At 41.9% G+C, this 15,868-nt stretch overlaps 1 protein-coding gene across 2 annotated transcripts; it reads left to right on the forward strand.

The window, feature by feature from the left end:
- Positions 1-3,251: 3,251 nt before the first annotated feature.
- On the forward strand, positions 3,252-13,333 carry CDO1 (cysteine dioxygenase type 1). 2 transcript variants are annotated; one of them, XM_090131594.1, is made up of 5 exons: positions 3,252-3,487; positions 5,515-5,592; positions 7,524-7,678; positions 10,141-10,310; positions 12,567-13,333. In XM_090131594.1, exons 1-5 carry the CDS (start codon positions 3,309-3,311, stop codon positions 12,594-12,596), a joined length of 612 nt encoding a protein of 203 aa, XP_089987720.1. In that variant the 5' UTR covers positions 3,252-3,308; the 3' UTR covers positions 12,597-13,333. The 2 variants fall into 2 exon arrangements, with proteins under 2 accessions (XP_089987720.1, XP_031460653.1); XM_031604793.2 differs by having other exon boundaries at positions 3,255-3,487; positions 7,521-7,678.
- The last annotated feature ends 2,535 nt before the right edge of the window (positions 13,334-15,868 follow it).

The following is a 15,868-nucleotide window of genomic DNA, read 5'->3' on the forward strand; positions in this document are numbered from 1 at the left end:
ATACCATCAGTGCAGAGAAGTCTAGGCAGGACTTTATTTAGCTTTCTCAGTTAAGTACTGGAAATCTAAAGAAACAGGAGTGTACTTTAAATTGGTTCTCACACGGAGAGGGTATGGGTGTCAGTCTTTTATATTTTGTTTCCACCATAGACACATTTCAAGCAGCACACCAACCACACACACTAAAATTGGATCAAACTACTTATTTTAGGAGCCTGTACGGCTTATGCTGTGCTGCTCTCCCATGCATTTTCCCTCATCCAGCAACACACACACTGCTTAGCAGTGACCCATGTGTTGGCAAGACTTTGTGTATACTGCACTCATTTCACTCACTGATCACTGTGTTTTGTAGCCTGATTACACTTCACTGCATGATGTATGGTATGACTTATTCTCAAGCTCCTTTAGTGAATCGTTTTGCAAGCCGCAGATTCTCATAGCAAGCCTGCTGCACACTGCAGGATCAGTCTCGCCAGGTTATGTCTGTAGTGTTGTTTCATAGCCCCAGTATGGCCCAGCCCATCTGGATGTATCTCATCATTTTGCTTTGTCTTCCAGATCAGAGTTTGGAACTGCTGTTTTAGATGGTATACTGTTATATATTTCCAAATGCCAATTTGAATGACATTTGCAATGAATATTTGCTTACGTTTCCTCTTGGTTCTAATCCAAAAGGTATCTTCTGTACAAATTGCATCTATCCAAGAGTTCATGTGGAATAAAAGGGACCGGTGTCATAGGCTGAGTCACTTGAGGTTTCAGATGCAGGGCACAGTCTTTAAATTCACTCAAAGGTAAGGAAAAAGGTAGCAACCATACTGTAAATCTTTGGGTCTGTAAATGCGATGTATTGAGGCAAGTGAGGCAAGTATCGCTGGGGAAGATTATAAACCTTTTGTCTCTATTACTGACTTGTGACCAAACACTCTGTTCTCTTAATCCTTCTTAGAGAGCTGCTGCCACTGAGACACATAGCACTAAAGCCTGCAATGCCTTGCGCATGCACTACAGCTATAGGTCCTAACTTTCTCTTACCGCTCAGCAGAAGCAAAGAAACTAAGGTCAGCAGAGACCTAATAGCAACGAACATATGGTTGTAGTCTCATTACATGGAGGAGATGTGAACTCTGTTTACTGGGTTGAAGTCCTGTTATCTTTCCAGGCTAACAGAACAGAGTGAATAAGCACAGTATCATTGTTTGCTGCAGTGGTCTGAAGATTCAGGCACCTTGGATCCCGCTTTCACCTTGCCCTCAGATTTTATCTGAAATGTGGAATGGATCATAAATTATTCAGTCCCAAGCTATGTCTTCAGATCCAACACATAGTATAAATTTTCTGATGCTGGGATTCATAAATTCCATCAGTAGTAATCAAAGATATTTCTATATGAGTCAGGGGGAAAACAAAAAATAACAACAACAAAAACCTGTGAGCTGCCCAGCCAGAAGAGGTGGGCTGCCAATATCTACTTGGATAATAAACTGGTGTCTCATTTGGTGTAGGATATCACATCCAATGACTGCTCATAGTGCCTACACCTGTCCTTGGTAAGAGCTGAGTGGTTAGGCATTTGTCCATGAAGCAGTGTTTCTGTGATTATAGCCTAACCTCCCATTGTCAAAGGCAGAGTTCTAACCATCAGCAGGAATAGTTTACTGTTTTCCTCTGTGCCTCTCAGTGAAGTCATGTCATAACAAGTGCAAAAATGATTCACTGTTTGCGTGAACCTTTTGCTTTTCACAAGGACGACATGTGAAATACAGAAAAAAAAAATCCTCAGACCTTTGTACTTCTTCCCTTGCTTGCTCTTGCTCCAGCCCAAAGCGTACATGCCCACTCTGATATCTGCATACCTTTCAGATAGAGGTGCTGGCATCCTGTGGGTGCCATAGAATCACACAGATTCAGCAGCACCAAACGTGTTTATGTGTGTCCTGTGAGAAATACCACTGAGTGCCACTGTTAAGCAAAGGAAAAGGGCTCATCTTTCAGAGGAACAAAACAAAAACAACCATGCTGTTGGCCTCAGTAGCTTTGGATATCCTTTTCAAACTAGCTTCAAGTAGCCAGTCTTAAAATGGACATATGCTTTTTGTTTTAAAATTTAAAGCTACAACATCCGTTACATTTGATGGAATAAAGCCTCCTACGGACGAGCACTATTCCAGTGAATAGTTGAGGAACATGTGTGTTAATTAATTTCTATGGGAGTATAAACTGATGATTTTAAGAAATGAAAAGAAATGGGAATAATGCCATATACTTTTTCAGAAAAAGGCAACTAACGTGAGGACAACTCCAGTTTCTGTGTGGATTGCAACACTCTATTTGGTTTGTCATTGGCAGATAGCCTCAGTGACTGAGGTTATACACAGCATCGACTGCTGTATATGAGCTCAGAACCTTGTGCCATCTCTGTCAGTGCAGTGAGTAAAAATCCATAACCATTGGTCCTAATGATTTTCATGTAGTCAATTAATGAACTTCTTCAGAGGTTTTCAGGATTAACACCTCATGTTGAAATATTCAAAATGAAAATATTTGTGAATAGATGTGAATATGAACAAAAGGGAGGAGAACAGAGGAGGAGTATACTAGAAAAATATTAATCTTGTAATGAAGTTAAAGAAAAAAACTCTGAAAGAATTCACGTTTGCAGCTTTATAAGTAAGCTGCAGAGTGAAACTGCAGTAAGTAAATCCAATTTGACCCCTCAGCTGTAACACAAGAAAGTACGAAGTGCCCCTCCTTTTGCATCTAAAGGCATCTCTAACGATGCCATCAACGCTGTGGCAAACGAATCAAAAAGTTCTGAAGTCTCTGAAATTAACAGTGGAAGCACAGTGTTTTTTCCTGTATTTAAATACCTGGACATCACCAAGCACTGAACATCCCACCGAGGGAAGCGATGTGCTCGTTCTTCGCCTGTTCTTCAGCTGAAAAGAAAGGATGCTTTTCGTTTAGCCACGCAGCGGCCGTTGCTATCATTAGCAGAGTCTCCTGGTTGCAACGCACAGATTCAAGTTCTTTCAAACCTCACGGCCTGAAATCACCGCCTCCTCCCTCGGCGGCAGCTCCGGCTGCACGGCCGTCCCCGGCCGAGGGGCTCGCGGCGGCAGGGATCCGAGCCCCGCCCGCCGGTGTCTGTGCCGCCGCAGGGCCGGGCAGGCCTGGCCGCGGTCCCGCCCGTCGCCGCCCGGCCCCTCCGCCCGCCGGGGCGGTGGCAGCTCCCGCCGTGCCTCCCGGCACATAAAAGCGGGCGGCGGAGCCGGGCACGGCAGCGCGGCGGACGGTGACCGGCGATGGAGCAGCCGGTGCAGACGGAGATGTGGAAGGCGGGGAGCCTGGAGGAGCTGGTCCGCATCCTCCACCGGCTTTTCGCTGAGGACAAAGTCAGCGTGGAGGAGGTGCAGGCGCTGATGGAGTCCTACGAGAGCAACCCCGACGAGTGGCTGCAGTACGCCCAGTTCGATCAGTACAGGTAGGCGAGCGGGGGTCCCGCCGCGACCCTCGCCCTGCCGACCCCCGCCACAGTCTTTCCGGGCGGCACGCCGGGCTCGGGTCGGCATCCCGACCTGGGCTAGGTGGTCCTCGTCGTGCCCCCGGAGGGCCGAGCCGGGGCGGAGAGCGGGCGGGGCGGCGGCGGCCAATGGAGGCAGCCCCGGCCAGGGCCCCCGTGGGCCTGGAGGGCGCGGGGATGTAGCGGGGGGCGGGGGGTTTTGCTCCGGAGCTCCGCGGGGCAAGCTCTGCGCTGCGTCCCCGGGGGACGGCGCGGTTAGCGGGCGCTTCGGTCCGCTGCGCCGACAGCTGGGCTGATCCTGCCGCTGGTGGCTCTCTTCTCTTACATTTAAAAATAGATGGATTTTATTTGAGCATCTGCCTTGAAGCTTGCAGAGCGAAGGGGCTCTTCCTTTTGACCGTTGTGGAAGCGTCATACCGGTCTGGGTTTTTTTAACCTTTCTTCATCTCGTGTTTTCTCTGTTTGGGACAAATCACAGAGTTAAGAAAAGTAAGGATTAGAAATCTTTCTAATGCCAGCATGCCTGGCAGCCTGACCTGCTGACTGAAATAACAGCACTTGAAGAGTCCATTCCATTGCCAACATTGATTGCTTGTGCTCTGACATAGTAGGAGAAATTATGCCTATCTAAAGCACACAAAGATTGTGAGTGCTGAAAGGCAGCATATCGGCATAAGTGTTATGCTTTGAATGTGATCTGCTTCCCATCTTCATTGCAATGAAGTGGGATTAAGAAGAACTATTACAGAATCAGTTGTTATCAGGTAGTTTCTGTGTGTCTGTGCTTGCATCATTTAGATAAAAGCAAGGCATCTCTAAAGGGCATAAATTTGATGTATTTGGCAATGTGCTAATAATCATGACTAAAGCTAAGACAGAATCAGTGGGTGATTTGCACTGTAACAGCTAGAGGCATGAGCCTTGATTCATTAGAGCCACAGTATGGCACACAATTTACTGGGCAAAGAGAAAGGAGAGAACTTCTGTAGGGAACTTCTCAGCAGCATGTGGTGAGTGGGAAAGGCATGCCAGGGGTGCAAGGAAACCAGTGTGTGGCTGTTCAGAAAACCCCCTCAAACCTCAAGAGCAAATAACTTTCTAGAATACACATTGATTGCAAAGCTTTTGAAAGCAAGTATTTTGTCTTCTACCTTTAAGCTAGCAAAATGCTGGCAGAAATTAGACCTGTTGGTATGGGTCTAAGCACAAGAACACTATGGTATGAGGTATATACTCTTGTCCTGAAAGTTCTAAGTGAAAACCTGACATCTTTTCTTTTCTTTTCTTTTCTTTTCTTTTCTTTTCTTTTCTTTTCTTTTCTTTTCTTTTCTTTTCTTTTCTTTTCTTTTCTTTTCTTTTCTTTTCTTTTCTTTTCTTTTCTTTTCTTTTCTTTTCTTTTCTTTTCTTTTCTTTTCTTTTCTTTTCTTTTCTTTTCTTTTCTTTTCTTTTCTTTTCTTTTCTTTTCTTTTCTTTTCTTTTCTTTTCTTTTCTTTTCTTTTCTTTTCTTTTCTTCTTTTCTTTTCTTTGTTTTTTGGCCTAGTACAAATGAATGCTGTGTAACGAGAAAGAGCCAAGAATATCCAAAAAATAGCTGTAGAATGATGTTACCATGTATTTTTCTTATTTCATAGCAGTCTTCTGTTTCTAATTATAAGCCAGCTGCTGGAGTGATTTCATTCAATAACTATTTTGATTTGATCCCGTCTACCACTCTAGTCTTAGACTCACAGTTCCCAAACCCTGATCTATCCATGTAATTCAAAAGCAATATGACTGTTAAATATTAACTATGTCCAATTTTTACCTTCTGAGGAAAAAGTACTTTCACAAAAACAGCTTTAAAGTTCAACTTCACTTTTTCCAAGTAAAACTTTTCTTTCAATAACAAGATTTTTATGTTGCAGCTTGCTTGTATAGCAATGTTTATATAATTTTGTCTTTCATGAGCATATCAGTACAGTTAGAAAAGCAAACACTTTATATTGCAGATACACAAGAAATCTTGTGGACAATGGAAATGGAAAGTTCAACTTGATGATCTTGTGCTGGGGTGAAGGACATGGCAGGTTCGTATTCAAAGATTATGGCTTTAGCAAACAGATATAAAGCTACTGTATTTTTCACTGTTAAATGAGAAGAGGAAAATAATCAGCCTTATACAAGCTGTTAAAAAATACCTGGAAACTGAGCAGTACAGAACTGATCATTATTCACTTTGGATAGCAGTCCTGAATACTTGGTTGTTTATTTAGTTTTTGTGAGGCTCTACCTCATGGACATTTTTAGAGTATTTACTCTAGCCAAATTAAGCTCCCTTTCCATCTGAGGACATTTTTAATCCCATACTGCAGTGGGTTGTGTGGGTAGGGCAGGTTGGATGGACCCTGCTGGTTCTGAGAGATCTGCCTCACTTTGCTGCAGAAGCAGGGCTTGGTCCAGTTTAAGCAGCCTTTGCTTTCCTGTATTGTTTCAATCTAGTCTCTGCCACATGACAATAAAAGTACATCTGGGTGAGAATTCTGATCCGTGGGCTCATCCCACCTCTTCCCTGTGAGCTGTGTGGTCCTACAACCTGAAGAGAGAACCTGTCCCATGGAGGGTCCTTCACAAAACATTGGCCAAAACACAACATAAAATAACAAAACTTGCAGCTTTTGGCTGCTTGGCCTTTTATATAAATAGAAAATCTAGGGAGCTGTGAGGATGAGGTTTTTGTTTGTTTTTATCAAGCATGCATAGCAAACTTTTATGGTATTCTCTACTGGATGCCTTGAAGTTATACCCAGAGAAATGTAAGAATCAAGTCCACCACTACTGCTCCTTCTGGGCTGTTCTCACAAAGGCTGTGATTTATGTCAAACTCTGTTTGAGTTGAATAAACATTTATTAGAGCTAGACAGAGACCACAAGCAGATTTCTGCTTCCTATGTGAGGAGGATCAAGTTGTTCTCATGGCTTGTGGAAGGACTGTGACAATGTGTCATTTGTTAAGTGCTCTATGCCTGAAGTAAGCTCTGCCTTCTTGACATCTCACTTTGTAGGGAAGCTAATTCGTTTATTGAAGAAATAAAAGCTTTAAGAAGTTTGTATATTGAAAACAGTAATGTACAAATACCAAGTTTTTGTTTGAAACTTAATAGGAATATGCTTCAGAGGGGACCAAATTCCCCTTTCCTCCATCAACCCAGTGAACAGAGACCTCTCCCTTTGTCCCAGTCTGCTGGCTGCCTTAACAGTTAGTTCTCTATTAAAAATAAATAAATGAAAAACAAATAAAATCCAGCCCACTTATCTCCAATTGTTGCAAATAAAGCATAGTTCTGAGCAAGGAGACAGACCAAGCAAACACACAGACTGTGCCAAATCCTGCTGTTTTTGTTCATTTTTGCCATACCAGTGAAATTCACAGGTTACTATGGCTGATTGTACTTATCAGAGTAAGAAGTACACTGTTTTCTTTATTCAGTAAGTGCCTGTGCACCCCAACAGTAAAGAATCCATAGAAATTAAGTAGCAGTCACTAATTTATCCCATGTTTTGGGAGGGAACATGGTGAATCTGCAAATATCAGATGTATTTGCAAGTTTATTCTGGCCTCTGCCTGGAGATCACTGTGGAAAGCATTGTTCTGTTTCTTGGCCCACAGGAGTTGCTGTTCTGAAGAGGTTTTTTTCCGTCCTTCTTAGACTTCCTTTGTATTTTTCCCTGGTGAGGTCACATGTTGACCAGTATCTGACTTTTCCCTAAATCCTGCTACATGTAAAATTATCCCAGTGCGGTTCTAACAGGTTGTTTTTAAGTAGGCATATCCTAGTGCCTCTGGATATCCTTGCGTTGTTGTTCTTTTCTTTTTTCCTAAGATCACTGTGCAGGACCCATGTGCAATTGCATATAAGTCTAAGGCTACATCCAGATATACTATATGTTGTGCCATCTGTTCAGTACTTAAATATGCATATCCTTCTGAGTTTGGTTATTCTTTTCACATATGTAGCAGCATCCATGACCACACTGATTCACACTGCTTTATGAAGATTCTCCAGGGAAATCTAAAGGAGACTCTGTTTGAATGGCCTGAGAAAAAAGGGAATGGTGAAATGACTAAGAAATCAGAGAGAGTTTTGAGAGAGAATCAATGTGCCTATATTAATGGTAAGCTCTTCTATTAGCTTGTTTGACAACTATTTATCCTTGAGTCCCATTTCTAACAAAAGAGTTTGTGTGCTCTCTAAATAGTGTCCTGCACCTAATAGTATGATGATTATAGCATCTTGCATGATTGTCAAAGAACAGGGATCTTTAGATTCTGCACAAACCGCACATTTACATTCAGTAAAACAACAAAATAGTCCTTCATAAGTCACTGCAACAATTGCTTGATCCTTAGATGTGCTAGATAGCTGCTCTACTCCAATCAGCTATGTCCCAAACAGATATCTGAAATTATAAACTTAGAGCTTTCATGAGAAATAAGGGAACTAAAGTTTTGACAGTTCAATCATCTTCATCTTTTTATTTTTTTCCAAAGAAGTAATCCTTTTGGTAAGCAGTGGAAATCTTGGGACAAAAAATACAAAAGCTGTTGATGGAGTACATGGAGCAGGCAGAAGCAAAGGCCCTGATCCCCAGGTTTATTGTCCAAACCATCAGGAGAGCATAGTGCTGAAGTGCAGCGTCAGCACAACTGGGCAGACTTGAGCATTTCAGTTTACAAAACAACTGCCTCATCTCACAAGTACTGAGAAACAACCAAGTCTCCAGCAGTATGGTTGCCTAGATACTTAAAGCTGTGCCACTGTGCATACCCATAGTTATCACCATGTTGTGCTGTGCTGGAGGCCATTTGGTAGCGACCAGCTGGTTATCATGGTCTGATCCTATGAATACATCATGTTGAAGGGCAGTGAGTACTGCTAAGCAGTGGCAAAGCCCTGAAGAAGGGGGGCATCTGCCTTCTGTGTGATGGCTTAGAAACTGGAGCATGCACCTGGTGGGGCTGAGCCCTCAAGCTCCTTAGCAGAGTCTCATATTTAGTTGTGTATTAAGCATGGAGGAAGCAAGAGCAGGACTCTGCAGCTCTTTGTTGAAGGTATGTTGTGTTAACTGAAATCACAAAATCCACAGGGCAGGAAATGTAGACAGGAGCTTGACATGTCTGCTGATGAAAGGGTTGCTCCCACACTGCTGCCAAGGGGTTCTCATGCTTGTGTAGATCTTCCTCACTATGCAATTATTTCCCTTGCAAAGAGTTATACTCCATGTGCAACTAATCCAAACTTTCTCTATTGTTTAAAACAAATTTGAAATTTTCTTCTCTGGGCCAGTTTGGATCTCTGACGTGTTTCCTGTCTGACAGTTTGCTTTAAAAATAAATGACTAATAAAGCGGATAGATAAAAAACAGCTAGAAGGAAAACACTGGCAGTGTGTTGATTACCTTAAATACTTCAATGTTCTTCATGTTTTCATTGCATGCTTCTTGGCTACTGTTGTACTTTCCTTTGAGGTTAAAATCCACTCAGCTGAGTTGAAATCTTCTATTACATGAGCACAGAATTAGGACTGCACATCCTCTAAATAAATTATGGTAATGACACCTGGAGCTTACACTTGCAATGTACCAAAGTTAAAAGTGTCCATAGGATTTACAAAGTAATATGCCAACATTGTGCAATACCACTGTAGGTGTTATATAACAAATTAGTGCAGGTACAACAGCCTGAATTGTTTCTACAGCAGGGTCATGAATACAAGGTCTCTTCTACACAACTCAAACCCTCAAATTTATTGTAGAGTGGAAATGTTCTCTTGGGGGGCGAATGTGATTCTTCATACCTTACATTTTCATGACTGCTTGATTTCTACTCCATTGCTCCAGCAGGCACCATTACTTTGTTAGTAGCCACACAACAGACAGTGCCTTGTTTTATTACAAGTTCAATTGTGCTTGCTATTCAGCTAAGGTTGGAAGTGTGCCAGTCACTAGTAATTTGTCACCTTATTCAAAAGATCAGACAAATGAGAAGGCTGTTGTGCTCCGAGAAACACATTGGAAAGATTAATTAGTAAAAAGATGCCTCCAACAGAAGATAACTATGTCTCTGCCCCAGATACAAGTAGCTAACTGTTAACATGACTGACGTCCTTGTTAACTGGACTAAGGATTAGTAATAGAAAAACTTCCTCCCTGTAGAACATCTTGATGTTTTTAAGAAACAAGAACTTTCCTGCTTCTAGGGGATCTACAACAGCATCTCTGAGGAAAGTAAATGACCTTGAGCTCTTCAGAAATGCTTGCTTGAAAATAACTGAAAGTATGGCTGTCCTCAGGCTTTTCTGAATTCCTACTGGCCCTCAGCCAGTAGCAGATAATCCAGCATTATAGGAGGTGTGAAAGGGCTGTAAGGTGATTTGAAGTGTTTAGGAACCTGTGATGGAGATCAGCAGTCAGATTCCCTGCACTCAGTTATGTGTTGCCCTTAAAAGTGCACAAATGCCTAACTGGCTTGCTCACTAGTTTAAGTTTAGATAACTTTTTTTTTTTCCCAGACATTTGAGATCTCAGTAAATCTGCCTGTTAACTCAACTTCTTGTTTCGTGCCACAACTTGTGTAGACTCAATTGGCCTGCACCGTGTGGAGAACATCAGCCACACAGAGACTGCTGTCAGCCTGCATTTGTACAGCCCGCCCTTTGACAGCTGCAACACCTTTGACCAGAGGACGGGGCACAAGCACAAAGTCAAGATGACCTTCTACAGCCAGTTTGGAGAAAGGACTCACTGTGTAAGTAGGAGGCAGTACGCTCCCCAGCAGCTCTCAGCTCTGAGCACAGAGCTGGGGCTGAGGGCTGCACTCTTGCCCCCACATGTGGGAGCAGTGGACCTGCCCAGCTCAAGCAGGAGCTCCCAGGATTCTCATGCCTGGCATCAGCATAAAGCCTGATTCCAAAAACCACTCAATTTTTCTGTTAGCACCTCCCTGGTGTGCAGTTCTCTGCTTTGTAAGAGAGTATGGTAACACAGCCTTGTATTTTATAAATGGGAAAACCAAGTCTGAGGACTTGCCACATGTGGGTGATGACACTGGATTTGGCTGTTCAGCCCACAACCTCATTTCCCCTTTCCTGTGGACACAGTTGGCCAATTTGTGTGAGTGCTGAAACAGCCTACCTTCCTTTGGTCAGAAGGAGATAGGTTCTGTGCTGAGAAATGAGAATTTGGCCCTTAGCTGCATGCCTTCAGGCAGCAAATGATGGTAAATGCAACCTAGTCAATGGAAAACAGCGAAGTGGCCAGATCATTTTAGCCAGTTTAAGTCATGTGTAACATTTCCTGTATAAACTGTTCTGCCAAAAAGCATCAGTTTTCAAGTCAGATGTTTTAAGCCTCATAACTTACAGTGAACTGAAGCATTTTTTAATAAATTGAATATAATTCTTCAAAATTGAAACTTTGAAATGGAAAAAGTATGATTTGAGAAAGAGTTGGCTGATTGGCTGTTGCCTGCATTTTTAAGCAACTACATGAGGTTGTATTTGGGTAGAACAGAAATGTTAACATCAGCTTCAGAAGACCATGCTAGGACATCTGGGAGAGCTTATTAGGGCTTCTTCTAGCACTATTCCATGCATGGGAAACCAAACCTCTTACAAGGAGAGAAAAAGAGATTCTTATTGGTCAGTCATACAGAAAGTTCAATGACTGTGTTCTTTTAGTTACAGAACAATTTCACCCTTCATAGAAGCCAGAAATTCAGTAGTTTAATAGAGTGAGCCCAAAGTAAGATCTTGTTGAATTTTTATGTAATCAATGAGAACAATGTCAATTATTTGAAGCTTGTCATATTATATGATTACTTTACCAAATGGCTAAAACATAAACTTTAATACTCCCAGTTTTGAAAGGTCTTTGAGAAAGTAAACCCAAAATTTTAATTCAGATTTCTAGGGAAAATTATGTGGAAAAATGTTTAATAAAATTAATATGGGAGTTTGGTATTTGCTTGCTTCCTTTTTGTTTTAAGTGTTTATTGAACATGAAAAATGTAAGATAACAAGCAAAACTAGTCTTGGACTGTTTGGTACTCTTGATCTATAACCAATTGACAATGCCTATATCTTTGTTGGGAATTGGATCTGGCTTGCTGGACAGAGGTAAATCTTAGTCACTGGGTCTTTTCCATGAGTTTCTGTAAATGAAATTCAAGCAAGGGGAAAAGCAGTGCCTGGGCTGGGCCACCCAGTCATCTGAAGTTACCTCATGCTACCAAAGCCTTCTGGCCAGGGTGAGGGTTTCTGGAAAGCTCGGTGGAAACTCAGGCTTCCTTCTGCTTACCGTATCTCAAAAGGACACACAAAAGGAAGAGAACTATCATTTAAAAATACAGAGAGTGTAATGTGAAGCACACATATGTGTCTTTTCCTAGTGAAATCTGCCTAACCAAAGCACATTCAGTGCTTCCCATTTTCTGCAAGTAAAACACTCAGGTAAATCTCTAGAGTTTTCTAACTATACTGGAGTTTCAATTCATTAATTCTGCAGTAAATTCTGCAGGTAAATAAGTTATGTAGGTCTAATAATTAAAATAGCATGTTGTTATGCTACCATGGCCTTGCCCATGGAAGTTACAGTCAACAGTCTGGGTACAAACTGTAAGAGTTCTGATGTGAAAGTTCCCTGAGGTAAAGCCGGGAGTGCCTTCAGTTCCAAAGCACACCAGCACTTCTTGTTGCCACTGGTCTTACTGGGGAGGGCAGTTTCTCACTACAGCCTGCCATTCAGGCTGGACTTCCCACTTTCATCAGACCGCTGTGAGCTCAGGCCTGAGGGGTCTGTTCCCTTCAGCTGCCTCTTTGGCCAAGGGCTTGTTTGTGGTCACACTCAGAGCTGATGGCTGACAAGACTGCTTTGATCATGTTCACAGCACCCTCTATAAAACGTGTGGAATGCCTTGCGAGCATTACTGAGAACTAGCACACCATGAACAAGGACAGTCAGTGCCTCTTTCCTTAAAACAGCAACCTGTCCTTTTCACTTGCAGGCCATGGCAATGCCACAGGAGAACAACTGAGGAGCACCAGCACGCGTTTGCACAAGACCTGCTGAATGTTGAACCAGGGACAGAAGACTCATGTGGCTCTTTGTATACTTTGTGTGTAGACATACACTAGGGCAGCTTCCAGCAAACCCCCATTTTCCCTGAGTGAATGGTGATCATGGGACACTAAGCCAGCTAGTGCCATCAACTACTTCAGAGGTTAGATGCCTTTCCTTGGGCTACTGCCAAGTCAGAATTATGTAGTTTGTTTTCTGATTCTAGCCTCCTTTTGATTCTGCTTCTGTTAGCACACTGAGAGTATCAGAAATAGGGTTTTAAACATCATCTGACACTACGTAATAGGCCTAGATGTATGTAAATTCTCAGTGTAATTAATAACCATGTACACTTGTAAGCTTCCAGTCACTTGTACCTATGAGTAGTACACTAGATACAATTAGCAGATTTTTTTTCTTTTTTTATTAGCTCTTTCAGGCTTTAATGATCTAAGCCATTTGATAGTTTTGTGCATTTTTTACTTTTTTTTTTTTTTTTTTTTTTTTTTACAATTTCATTTGTTGGATCTTGTTTTAAATAGGAGCAGCAAAATGCTTCATGCACAATGATTTTCAAAACTGGGCAGAGATTTGGGGTTTTAATAAGACTAATCATACTTAACACAACTGATGTCCAGTTTCCAAAGTGTTCTGTGTTCTGCTACTGAAGTCCTTTCAGGTAACTGAAATAAAACTGGATTTGTGTACAGATTTCATGGTTTTCAGCCTTTTTCTCTTTGTAACTGAGATTTTCATCACCCTTTATTAATGTCCACATTGGTCATAACCGTAAAAGACTTACTCAAGCAATAATCCTTTAAATAAGGATTTAGAAAGCTGCAATTATTTCAAACACACAGAGAATTCTGATGCCAATTAAGCTGGTGGGAGACTTGCCACTGAGTTCACTGATGCTTGTTTTTATTTTCAAATTTAATTACAAGGAAAGCACAGTCTCAAAAAAAGTTAACTGCTTAAATGTACAAACATCACTGAAGCTGCCCTCACTGAGGCTGTGCTAATCACTTAACACAGATAGTACATTGATAGCGAATGTGTGGAATGTCTGATTTGATGAAGGCTCATTACTCAGTTAGCAGTGTAAGTCTTAACAGTAATCTCTTTAGATCAATCACACATCTTGACCAGCCCAGAAAATATTATTTACTTGGTGAGGCCCTGTTTTCAGGGAGGCTTTTTCAGATTTTCAAAGAATGCTTAAGCAGTGTCACAATTTTTAAATTAAGCTATGACAGCCTGGCCTGGTGGTTGGCGACCCTGCACATAGCAGGGGGCTTGAAACCAGATGATCATTGTGGTCCTTTTTAACCCAGGCCATTCTAGGATTCTATGATTCTGTGATTCTATGATTCTATCACTTTGAGTTGCATTTACTCTTCGAGCCTGCGGGAAGGCTCTGTGTGCTTTGCACAGGGGAGGGAACAAGGATATGGAAGTAAAAGAGGAACAGAAATGAAAGTCAAAGCAGTCCTAAAGGCAAAAATAGAGGAGAAACTGTAGCAGTGAGGACTGTCTGTGAGAGGTGGAACTGGAGACTGTGTCAGTGGGCCCCAAACTGGAAGTAATGTTAAGAGCACTGACACCACAGACATAAATAATCCTTTGATTTTTCTGGGTTCTGTCATACCCCGAGGTGTAGCATGGTTTGTTTCTTTTTATTATTATTTTTATTTTTTGTTTGTTTTGTTTTGTATTTTTTTGTCTTTCACAGGAACCAGTCCTTGAAAAGTCTTGTCAAGACAAATGTTGACCAGCTAAGATTTGACATGGTTTGTCTTGCGAGCATCAGAGATGAGCCGAGGCTATGTCATCTAGGTGCTCTGCTTGTGCAGGGTCACTGAGAGCAGATAGCTCACAGCTGTGTCCATGCTTTTGCTTACTAGCTAAAATTAAAGGGTGAACCCAACAGTTCACAGAGCACAGGTTCCATCAGGTCAGATGAAGTGCGAAGCTCAGAGACAGACAAGGAGCATAACAGTGATCAGAGAAGCAGTTAACTGCAATGAGATCAGCAATATGGAAACTCAGAGGGTACTGCAGCTAGTCACACACATGCCTAGCAAGTGAGACAGAAGAAATATTAGCAAAATAGATAGAAACCCTCTACACAAGTTGGCTCAAACACTGTTTACCCATGGTACATAGGGCATGATACATCACATAGAATAATGCAGGAATTCCAGTTTCAGAATAAGATACGTATGCCTGGCATATTAGAGACAAGGGGGAAGCATATCCAGCATTATGAACACCAGGGCAAGAAATGTCAAGAGAAATGCTGAGCCAAAGACATACCACAGCCAACTTCTTTGCTAATTGCTAAGTAATAGCTATATATTTTGTGCTCTAGACAGCACAAACTAACACCTATGGAAAGCAATACAAAATCAATAAATACATAGGTCACTGAAAAAGTAATGTTTCCTATTTGTTTCCGTGAAAATTGTAACAGATATTGAGAGAACAATAACACTATTTGATAGAGCAAATTCTCAGCTGCAAAACACTAGTTTTCAACATAGTCACCACCATTAGCTACATTTTTGCCAGCATTGAATAAGAGCCTACATGCCTCACTCATAAAGTTCTGCACCAATGGATGTGATCACTGTCACTGTCACCACTGCTGAAGCACTCCACCCATGACTTCACTGTGCTGACATCCATTGTTTGGTTTCCATAAATGTTCAGCAAAGGTCTACAAATGTCAGTGGGTGCGAACTTTACCACTTGAATGAATTCTATGACACACATTTATTTCACATGCACTTCCATGACAGATGCCATTCTGTCAGATGCCCTTCTGCTGCCAGCTGTCACATGGCAACAAAATGGAATGGAATGGTGGTGGAGGGATTCAACCTCTGCTGCTGCACCACCACCATCCCCCTCTGATGTCAAGCGCCAATGTGATAAAATAGAAGACATTACTTTTGGAGCAGCCCTCGTATCACAGGATACAATGAGGAAAATCATGTTTTCACTTGCACAAATGTGTTCGTGTAACTTGTGCTGACTTAAAACACAGAAACCAGTAGTAACAAATTAGTATTTACACATTATTATGGCTGAACAGCCAATGTATTAATCCCAGCATGTGAAAGTCCCTGGGCTCAGAGCAAGGCCATCTGATGAGGCAGCAACATGCCATAGGATGACAAATAGCTCTCACTTGATCATGAACACATGTTCAGTGTTTTATATGCTTTCAACCAGTAAGTGTTGTTA

Source organism: Phasianus colchicus, chromosome Z (genome assembly GCF_987193195.1).
Source record: "Phasianus colchicus chromosome Z, bPhaCol1.hap1.1, whole genome shotgun sequence".
Classification (NCBI taxonomy): Eukaryota; Metazoa; Chordata; class Aves; order Galliformes; family Phasianidae; genus Phasianus; species Phasianus colchicus.

Bases quoted from the DNA above. Each gene is read 5' to 3' on its own strand.
- CDO1 (XM_031604793.2), top strand. From the start codon at position 3,309: ATGGAGCAGCCGGTGCAGACGGAGATGTGGAAGGCGGGGAGCCTGGAG. The intron at 3,488-5,514 runs GTAGGCGAGCGG...TTTATATTGCAG, and splicing joins GCCCAGTTCGATCAGTACAG to ATACACAAGAAATCTTGTGG. The intron at 5,593-7,520 runs GTTCGTATTCAA...TCACATATGTAG, and splicing joins TGGGGTGAAGGACATGGCAG to CAGCATCCATGACCACACTG.